Source organism: Ptychodera flava, chromosome 18 (assembly GCF_041260155.1).
Source record: "Ptychodera flava strain L36383 chromosome 18, AS_Pfla_20210202, whole genome shotgun sequence".
Classification (NCBI taxonomy): Eukaryota; Metazoa; Hemichordata; class Enteropneusta; family Ptychoderidae; genus Ptychodera; species Ptychodera flava.
The window spans coordinates 18,111,901-18,122,841 of record NC_091945.1 but is presented as its reverse complement, the minus strand read 5'-3'; the positions used below and the strand labels follow the sequence as shown (position 1 = coordinate 18,122,841).

Genomic DNA, 10,941 nt, shown 5'->3' with positions numbered 1-10,941 from the left:
ATTTATAATTTGCATATTTAATGAGCTTTCAGTTTGGCATATAAAGTTTGAAGGACGAGCAAAGGCAATTACACTTGCTTTATAAAGTGGTGATACAATGACAGAAGTCAAGGAAATTTTAGTTTTTTTTCATTTCAGCTAATTATATATTTGCATACTTAATGATTTTTGGTATTAGTCTATGGTGAATATTGTTTATGATGTGAAATTGCAAACTTGTGGCAAAAGTTTTGATGCGATATATACTAAGACACGTAAACATTTTCGGTTCATATCTGGTGACTTGAACATTTGCAGAACTATACAGCTTTTAATAGCAGCACACTGTTTCTGTCCCTGCCCTGAGTGAAATCAATAATGGACAGTGGAAATAAATTATTTGACTTTAAATACAAGCGACCGTCTTCTTTCTATCACAAATAGGTTAAAGCCATGCACTACATGATTTCCGATGAACATATACATTAGCATCAGCTAATGTATTTTGGATGCATATTTGATCTGTGTGAATTTTCTGTGCAAGTTGTGTTGAGTGTATGCACCTTGGCCTTGACTGTATGTTTAAATTTTGCTGTATGTCTTGTAGATAAATATAAGAATGTATGTACATTGCCTCCTTGCTCTTGTGCCATGCTCTCTGCATTCAAGACATGTACACGTACACCCCTGACATAAGATCAAGAAATACCGATCAGTTGAATAAGTCACTGCTTTATTCATTTAAAAACAAGCTCACGGAAAAGGTTTCTTGCATTGATAAAAGTACTCCATTGTCAATGTGTACACTTTATACCTCCCATTTGCCGAGTCCCTTACATTTAGCAATAGCAGTCAATAGATGAGTGTCTTTGTCTGTACAGATCTATGTATGTGTTTGTGTGCCTATGTGTGTGTACATATGTATGTATGCATGTATGTATGTCTGTCTGTATGGATGAGTATGTATGTATGTATGTATGTGTGTGCATGTATGTATGTAGTATGTAAAACGCTACATGTACAATCTCAGTATTTTGCTTGAAGATGCATTATGGGTAGAGGACGTGATTTTGTTGACATGAATATGCTCATCCCAATTATATGAAAATGAACTTTAAAAGTGCAAAAATCATCAAAAGTCAAAATCTCAAGCACTACAGATCCGAATGTGAATATTCAGACTTGATGCAATTAATAAAAACTTTGCAATTAGATTTGTCAAAATTTATTTTTATCATTTGGTTAAAACTTAAAAAACTTTTCTGAGGCCATTTCTTTCAAACTTGTTCAAATAATGATGAAAGTTGCACGGTAGACTTTAGGGCAAGAATTAATTTTATCAGAATACCATCTTACCTGAATTGGCTTGTCTGATAGCTTTCAAATTTAGTTTGTAGTGTTTGAGAGATTACCATGTTCATATTTGTTCAAATAATTTGAAATATGCAAATGTAAATTTCTAAGACTTAACATCTTTCCTTCTGAAACAACTTGTCTATCGGCTTTTTAGTATTGTATTAGATTCTTTGGCATGACCTCATTGACCTTGGTCCAAATAATAAAGAACTTTGCATATGTTAATTTTTGTGGCCAGTTTTCTCATTTTTGGTCATAACATCCATTCTGGAAATACTTGTCTTGTAGTTTTCAAATTTGATATGTCAAACTGAAGTGCCATAAGTGCGAAACCTTGGCGTTTAAACTAAGAAGGTTTAATTTTTTACTTGATTTCCTTTTCTGGGCTGTTATCACAACAACCAGACGAGCACTGTGGGATTATGCCCTGCCATATAACAATTTTCTAGAAACTTAGAGGGTTATGAAAGGCACACCTGGGACATGCAGATTACAATCATGGAAATGACTGGACCCATCATTTGATAGACAGGCCATCATATTATTGATACAACCTCACAATGAACTTTAAGATACTAATGCAGTTCACAGTTCACAAGGGGATTTTGAAGGTTGGGCCTCCCCTCTGTCTTTCAACCAATCTATTCATATGTTAATAACCATAAAAAAGAAGTCATTTTCCACAACAAAAGAAGAGGCAAATTGTACATTGTCATGTAAATTTATCATCCTTTAGGGTTTCTGCACTATGGAGAACACTGCATTTTGCTTCTTGTCTAATGGTGTATTTGAAGGGTTGGCCTCCCCTCTGTCTTTCAAGGAATCCATTCATATGTTAATAACCATACAAAAGAAGTCATAAGAACAAAGGAATATGCAAATAATGAATTGTTATTTAAATTGGTTGCCCTCCTGGTTTTTTACACTGTTGAGAACATTGTCATTTTGCTTCTTCTGTAATGGTGGAATTAAACAATTAGTAACACAAACAAACACATACAATATCCAACCTGGCTGGAAAAATGCACATGTTCCATTGAAAGTCAATGTGACTGTCACTGATATGTTAAATTGAAGATAATTTTCACACAAATTTATCTAAAAATGTCGATTAATTTCTTGCAGACTTTTATTGATATCGACAGTCAAGAAATAATTTTGCTAAAAAGTTGACATAAATGTACATGGCAGTTTGACGAAAAAGGTCAAATGATACTACGAACTTGTCACACAGTGACTTAAACGTTTCTGATATTTTGTACAATGTGTTTCACCATTTGACAGTAAGGTTGAAAATATTACATTAACAAGAAATAAATTTTGCCGCTGGCAATTATTCATGTCTGTTTGCATATTTCATTAATTTCCTGTTATATTCAGAGCAACTGAATCATTTTCAAAACACTGAACGTGAAATTTAAAAGATTTAAAAATTATTTGTGAAACTTGGTCATATACAGGCTGTTGGAAAAAATCAGAACAAAGATGTTTATTTCTGCCCATAGCATTTCTTTTTATGTTACATGTTGGCTTAAACTGGCCAACTAGTTACTGCCTGGCCAGTAAACAGTTCATTCTACTATCTACATGTACTTGACAGTCTGCCAAAGTATATCACCTCAATTTCACAATCAACACACCATGAACATGACATTCTGCTGAAGTTTATTACTTCGATTCACTCTGTTTTGATAAGCCCGCGTACAGACTTGGGGCAAGTCTGATGTGAGCTTGACATCTCTGCTTCCTAACTGGTGAACAAAGAACAAATGCCGATCAGCAACAGCTTTTTACTGGACTGACTGTCAGGAACAAACCATTGTAACAGTAGAGTTAGCTGTATATTTTGATAATTTTTTCACTTTCTTTGTTGTTAATGTCATTTACAGGTTATTATACTACTTCCAGAAGCATGTTGAGATACACACAATTTTTAGCTTGTCAACTCGGCCTGTATATGTGTAGACTGCATTGTGATTGTTAACAAGTGGTCTGGACTAAAATTCGAATGTAAACAATAACAGTGCATTTTACACATATACACAATGTGTTGACAAGTTAGATAGTATCTGTAGGTGTTTTAACATACCTTGGGCAGTAGAACAAGAACTTGCAATGGACAAGCAAAGTACATATATCTCATCACAGACCCTCCTGTGTGAAGGGACTGTGATCTAATGTTAGACCTTTCGTGCTCACACTTTGGCACATCTCATAGTTTCCACAGACTTAGTTCAATCGATGGAAAGGATCAGAGGGGTGGATTGGTTGGAAAGTATCTAAATTCCTCAGGTTTTCCATAGCTATCATGCGACTAATCTGAGTCTTCCTCCCTCTTTTCATAGATTGCCTGATTTCTCCTCTTGAATCTTTTGGGCCCTTTATGGCAGAGTTCGTCCTCGGGCGTTCTTTTTATGTCAGGTAAAGGCTCATCCGGCTGCGATGACTCAGTCAGTGTCCCTGTTGATGTCTCATCTGTCAGATACGAGGGTGACGACGATGAAGAGACTTCTGTGGTTGTGTACTCATCAGATTTTTTGACCTCATCCGAAGACATGTCAGGGGTCATGAGGTCGTCGGTGACATCTGAACTCTCGACCTCACTTGAACTGCTCTCATCGTCGTCGTCGTCGTCGTCGTCGTCGTCGTCATCATCATCATCGTCCACATTAATTTCATCAGGATTGTCAGCCTTCTGTGGCAGCGTCTTCTCCGCATCTTTGCTGCAATTCACAGCATTTGGGTCTGTAACTTTGAAAGTCTCGCAAAATCGCGTCGTCTGAGGACTGATGCATCCATAGGGCATCATTATGCATTTATTCTCAGGCATTTCCTGTGGGTCATAGGCAGGGGCAGTTTTCTCAAAATTCTCTGGTATTAAGAAATTTCCCTTGCAGTCTTCTCTGACAGCTTGCAGTTCCTCCTTGGTGACTGTGAAATCCCATCTGTAGGAAAAAATGATTTCTTCGTTTAATGTTTCACGTAATGTATAAAGAGTTCTACAGAATAAGGAATGATTTCTTGTCCTTATTTAAGGAAACTATGTTGGACAAACAGTAGTAAAGTGTCTGGTATCAAACAAATCTGACATTGGTACTGAATCTTTTGACAAGATATGGTGATACGTACAGTTTTTGGCTGCCAATAGGAATAAAACATATTATAACACGCCACATGCTCATTCCGTGTCGCGATTCGCCAGAATACGTCACGTGACGAGAAAATAGATACGTCTAGTCCCCATCGGATCGAAAAAGTGACGTCAGAGGGTATTTTTTGAACAGCTATTTCCCTAGGGAAAAAAGTTCTGACCAAATTTGGAAAATTGCCCGGTCACGTGACCATAGTGTCGTCTGCAGATTTGCAACAATGACGGGTGACTGGAATGTGATGTGCATCCGGGATAGGTGATGACACATTCTCGAAAACAGATTTTACAACATTTTCCAACATTTCAACGGCGTAGGAACTTGAACAGCTCATCGACGGAAAAGATTAAAGTGCAACTTAGGATTTAGCTAGGTATGCTTAGAATATTTTTTGAAAGAAAGTGGTACCACGTACAACTGAAAGCGCTGTACATCGCCCAGTAAATTTGTCACAATGGATTGTCGCGGTGCAAAATATCAAAACACATTAAAAAAACTATATAACAATACAACATGAGCATGTGGTGTGTTATAAAACACCTATAGCCTGGTCTTTATTCGGGCTATAGCGCTCGTCTATTACCCCTCGTGGCCGTGTGTTACCAGAAACGCATCGCTATACCCCTCGGCCTACGGCCTCGGGGAATAGCGATGTGTTTCTGGTAATACACAGCCCCTCGGGGTAATAGACGGTCGCTATAGCCCTCATGACCAGGCAATAGGTGTTTACTATAAAATACTATAAAATATTCTTTGGGGAGCTCAGTGACTGTATTGTGAGTTTCAAAGCTGCTGAAAGTTAACCACTATATTCCAACTTTCCTGTTGTACTCCAAACACCTGCAGAGTGACCCTAAATTTTATTCTTAATTGTGAAAGAGAAGAGTTTGTGCCTTTTTCGGATGAAGTGTCTGCAAAACTTTAAAGCTTTCAGTCACCTTCATGATGTGTATCAGGCATATGTCAAACACTTTCATGGTCATGGACGAAACACAAGAGTAACAGTTCATATGTTTGTGAGACTCTTGAACTCAAAAACCCATCTTTATTCTACCCGGTAGCTGTTTCTAGATGTGGTTAACTGATGAACATATGAGTTGACTGATTATAGTGAATAATGCACAGGTATTCTTGGGAATGCAATGGCCGCTTTGTGTAAAATGCATCATTAGTTTGTTCAGGGTGCCATTTTAAAACAAAGGTTACACACAAATTTGAGAAAATATTTTTTTTTCTGAACCACTTGGCTACCACAATGTAGTAAAATTGCTGTACCAAACATAAGTTATGAATGTGTATTGGATCTGGGATCTGGCAGGAATTTTCCGGCACTGAAGGCATATTATGGCAATGGAAATGTACAGCATTTAAGCGAGTCAAGGCAAAAACGTAGGTCTAACATTTTCATATTCATTATTATTATCATTCCTCTTTTATAGGTCAGTTTCCTGTTTAAGAAATACACTTAAGGGCTGTGCATATGATCTTCTCAAGTTTTTCGGGAGCTGTTAACCAGTTACATACCTTTCTTGTAACCCAGGAAATGGCATGTTCATGGCTTGAGGAGTAGTACGCAGGAGGTGATTGGTTGATTTGAGTATAGCTATCCATTCCTCATCATACATCAATTCATTTGGTCCATCGGTCTTTTGAGGTATGTCAACGACCTGGAGGGTAGATGGAGGAAGGAAGACAACAAAGGGAGGGAGGTTGGAGGGTGATCATAAAAATACAATAACATTTGAAACATATTTCTACACGACTGAACTGTCAATCCTATGTTTTTCTGCTTGCTAACATGGATATATTTAAACACCTATATATACAAAAGGACTTTTTGAAAAATGATGCTTGAAAGCATCTATTTTTTGTAATTTTCCTGCTTTTTCAACCCTGTCAACACCATGGTTTGCTCCAAACCTTTTGTTATTGATGGTGATTGTTGACTTACTGTCAGGAAATTGGGGGGGTGAACAGGTTTTAACGCAAATAATTGCTTGGCTTCTCACCTGAAGAAAGTCTCTGTGAGGCAAACATTTATCCAGTGCTAAAAACTTTGTCACTTTTTTCTTGTTAATTTTCCCGTTGTCAACGCAGCTTTCATCATCAGCGTCATCTTCATCATCTGTCTGTGTAAAGACAAATGTTATTATGGCTTTGTTTTGTCTTGTAGCCAATCATGGACCCTTTATGATAGAGGGACTGTCAGCCAATCAACCGAGGCTGTATGAGCAGTATGATTTATAAAATTTTGGTTGTCAAGACATAACTCAATTATCTGCTTTCCAGATATTTTTAATTCTTTTTAAATACACGTTCTGCTTTTCCTCTGTTTTTCTATATCAACAATAAAGTAATGAATTTCAATTTATCTTATTTGGAAATTTTCTTTGCAGCAGATATTACTTGTACAATAGCCTACACAAGACTTAATGTGTATTGATGAAAAAACAATTTACGGCCATGTTAAAACTAACGATAGAAAATGGAAAATTTTCAGAAATTTCAATTTTTAAAATCTAGTTGTATACTGCCTAAGTGAACAGTCTTTGTCCAAAATAATTGGCCTAGGTGATGGAAAGAACAAAGCACTTACCTTATGTTGAACTAAAGCAGGAAATTTGACATGTAGATGGGCAGAGAACCAGTAGGATGGCTTCAAAGAATGAAGCAGTTCTTCTGCAGCAGGACTTCCTGTGAAATAATCCACAAAGTTTTCACGGTGACAACAACTATCGAGACACGACACAGTAAAACGACAAAAAAGTTGTTTACAGTGCAGCACAACTACAAGTTGTAAGAAAATTGGTCAAATCTCTAGGCTGCCTTGATAGATTGCACAGAGAGAACCATCACCAGACATTTGTCATCACCTGTTAACCCTTTCGGTGCCATAATTTTTTTCCCACCAAAATTTTAGTACAACATTTTACCATTTTTTGCAAATTTTTCTGTAATTTTCTTGATAATTTTGGACCAAATAGACATATTTTATTTGCTACAGTTTTTTCATCAAAATTTTGGCAAAAATCTGGAAAAAAATTACTTGATTATATTTTATAAAAGGGACAAAAATTGACTCTGGTGCTCAAGGAGTTAAAAGCTGTGTAGACCTCTACAAGAGCAGTATGTCTAACACTGCAATGAGGGTGATATATCAGAACTGATAATAGGCTTCCATAATTGTACCAACCTAATTGTTTAGACTCGACTTCCTGCTTTAAAAATCTCTTCTTTTTGAGAAGTTCATCTGAGTTTCCAAATGTGTATATTCCCCTCGGCCAGTCATGTGACATCACAATGTCCAGCGGCTGCTTGATCTGTAAAAAACATTCAAATATTAAAATGCTGTAAACTCAACCTGACACTGATTCACAACCATGATTAATTTCTTCAATGTACCGGTAAAATGTTTCACCGTGTTGGCACGCCGCATTCTACGTATGTCATGTGTATGATTGAATGCCACGCAATGGGTATTTGCAGTGGAAGTGACGCTGGAACAAATGTGATAGTCTCATCACACAAAGGCCCTGCACAAAATAATCAAATGTACGACTTTAAAGAATCACGCATTTTGCTATTCATTCTCTGCAATATGATGGTCGATGGACATGTCTCAATAATGGCCCATTAGATTGACAAATTTGCTAGTGAAGCATGGTAGTATCATTTTTGAATAAAAAAAGATGGGTGTAAAACATAAATGTTACCTGTTTTAACCTAAAAACTTCTAAGTTTCTGACATGGTATATACTTCGGACGGTGTCTTGACTGAAGGGCGGTTTCTCAAAATGTCCCTTTTTGTAGTCGTGATGTTTATAAATCCCCGATATGCCTGCAATACGTAAACCGCCAAAGTTGACCACGCCTGCATAGCCTGCAGATGTCAAAATAGAACATAAAATTAATTTTGACATTTTCTCAACAACAAGGTGTCAAATGTTAGTGATCATGAGTATTTTAACAACCATGTACTTTGTTGAAAAGACAGTTTATGTCTTTTCACCACAATCACTACAATACAACTATCCAACAAAGTGTGCATTCAACCGTCCAATTAAAGAACTTGTATGAAAACTTACAGTATACTGTTATAATTCCACTGCAATATTACACCACCACCAAAATAACAAATTTGTTCACCTTTGTCCAAAAAACTTCTAAATTTTGCCTGAATATCTACACACACTGACAAAACATTCAAAATACCTGACTGAATTTGACACATGTTCTTACCTAGATAGTAAATGTTTGGGCAGACCCATCCCCCGTAGGGAAGCTCTGCTAAATAGTTTGATGCTTCATGATTTCCACCGATAAATATTGTCAAGATAGGCGCTGTCTTTTCTCCGGAATAGTATCTGAAATCATGACAAGTTCTATCGGTCAGAGATGTTGAATATTGAATCTCCTTCTTGCAAGACCGTAGGCAATTTCACAGTCCCTTCATAAGCTTGCAGGTTGCAATAAAATATGGATAACGGACGGTGACTCATTCCACAGGCTCTCACTGCTACATGGGTATATACATGTATATAGCGAATGGGAATGTACAATGTACAGAGTATGTGAAGAGAGTAAATGAAAATGCTATAGGATGATACAGGACATTTTATCATCAACTGAAATAATTTTGAAAAGTATGAAGTATCACCTCTTTAGGATATTTCAGAGCCTCTTAACCGGATACAGTCATCGGAACTGCGCTCAAAGTCTGTGTGGGACCCATACAACCGATGTAAACACTGTATCCGATGAATGATGGTGATTGATGAAAGTTAAAACATGTCTGTCACAATCTACATCGTATAATTTAAATGTTGCAGCTATGATGATGAGATGCATCTAGATATCGTGCACGTAATGGCATGCATTGTTCGTAAACAAGAAACTCGCACAGGCACAGTCCTGACAACTGTTAGAATATCCAAGTTTGGAAACTGCAATAGATGGATGTTTTCTTTTATGTCAAGGTTTATGCTTAACCATAAACAGTACAGCAGAAGACTTCACTCCACTGTCTATGGCCGAATTTAGCAAAGTGTGAAAGCACTTACAGCTAGAAAGAACCGTGCACCTATTTAAATGAAGGAAATATTGCATTTTCTCTTAGACTCAATGACTCACTTGTAGAAAGAACACATCTGTCTGTACTTCGGTGGAACAGCCATGCACAGCAAATCTGACTCATTTCTGACTGCCTGGAAATCGCCACAACACAGTAGTAGGTCAACTTTGATGTTTTCTTTCTTCTCAAGATATTCTATGGTTTCATAAATCTTTTCCAGTTCACCATGAGCACATCCTTCTATTGCCACCTTCATACTTATGAATCAATCTGATATGGAGAAGAGAGCAATGCACTGGTTAGTATGTCATCACTGTGGAACTTTATTTAGGTCTAATATGTGTGCATGGAGGTAGATAATAATAAAATCTCTACCACTTCTAGTCTATGGTCCGAGCATGGGTGAATTTTGTTTTTTTACCTAAATGACCTGAGTATGAACCTACCACACGTGTGACAGACTAACTTCTCAGTGATCTTGATGCAATTGAGGTATGCTGCCTCCTACAGCTACAGCGCTAAAGTACTAGATAAGATTGGTAGCTCCATGATAAGACTAACGTCATCAGCCATAGACAGTGACATTGGCTGAACAGGCCCTCCTTAGCTGGGTAGTCTGCTAAATAGATTGATTTTCGGCTCGATCTATCGATCCCGTGGTCGATATGCCCGCCACTGCAACCTAAATGTTTAGGTTGCAGTGCGTCAATCCACAGTGCAAACAGTGACACATAAGGCTTCGGCTAGCTCTGCGCATGGATGTAATGCTCTGCGTGGCAGGGCTGTGTGTTATCGGCTATAGGCCTCCCACCATTGGGAGGCCTATATATGTGGTAAGAGGACGTGTGTGATGCCGGGAACACACAGCATCTTACGAAGTTACGTACGCAGGGCTGAGGTCTTGGCCTCAGCATGGAGGTAGCTCCTACTACCTCCATGGCCTCAGCTAAAAACCGTGGGTGCAGAATCTGGTCACAGCGTCAAGGAACCAAAGGTGATGCAAGCAAAATGTAATCTTTTGCAATAAAGCATGTGACCGTATATGACGTCTTCCTGCAAAATGGTGATCGCGAATTATGCTTTAAGCAAAAGACATAGTAAGTAATGGTATACTCACACGCTTTGTGGGGAAGACGCATTCGTTGCAGGGTGATTCCCAGCCTCGATTTCAACATTCAACAGACACATAACTGTATCTGCAACTCGTACATTCGTATAATTACTTTTAATGACACCTTCCCTCTAGAGAAATAAAACAACTAAGATTATTTTTTCTTCTATTTTATTACATTAAATTTATCAGCTTTTATATCAATTTAACTTTTATCTAGTTTTAAGCACGATAATTCATCAGCGAATTCATGTTTCACGAATGGTGTCGCCATC

At 37.6% G+C, this 10,941-nt stretch overlaps 1 protein-coding gene across 2 annotated transcripts; it reads right to left on the bottom strand.

The window, feature by feature from the left end:
- Positions 1–691: 691 nt before the first annotated feature.
- Positions 692–10,735, bottom strand: LOC139117058 (uncharacterized). Of its 2 annotated transcripts, none has more exons than XM_070679893.1 (9): positions 10,673–10,735; positions 9,615–9,825; positions 8,724–8,848; positions 8,198–8,364; positions 7,678–7,804; positions 7,081–7,178; positions 6,494–6,613; positions 6,009–6,151; positions 692–4,280 (listed from the first exon to the last, which is right to left on the bottom strand). In XM_070679893.1, exons 2-9 carry the CDS (start codon positions 9,809–9,811, stop codon positions 3,650–3,652), a joined length of 1,608 nt encoding a protein of 535 aa, XP_070535994.1. In that variant the 5' UTR covers positions 9,812–9,825; positions 10,673–10,735; the 3' UTR covers positions 692–3,649. The 2 variants fall into 2 exon arrangements, with proteins under 2 accessions (XP_070535994.1, XP_070535995.1); XM_070679894.1 differs by lacking the exon at positions 10,673–10,735 and adding an exon at positions 10,117–10,510.
- Positions 10,736–10,941: the final 206 nt, after the last annotated feature.

What these genes read in the sequence shown, in the direction of transcription:
- LOC139117058 (XM_070679893.1), bottom strand. Translation starts at nt 9,811, where the DNA reads ATGAAGGTGGCAATAGAAGGATGTGCTCATGGTGAACTGGAAAAGATT. An exon ending in CTGCTTTAGTTCAACATAAG is followed by an intron (nt 6,614 to 7,080) that starts GTAAGTGCTTTG and finishes GTCTTTACACAG; the next exon opens with ACAGATGATGAAGATGACGC. An exon ending in TTTCCTGGGTTACAAGAAAG is followed by an intron (nt 4,281 to 6,008) that starts GTATGTAACTGG and finishes TTTTTCCTACAG; the next exon opens with ATGGGATTTCACAGTCACCA.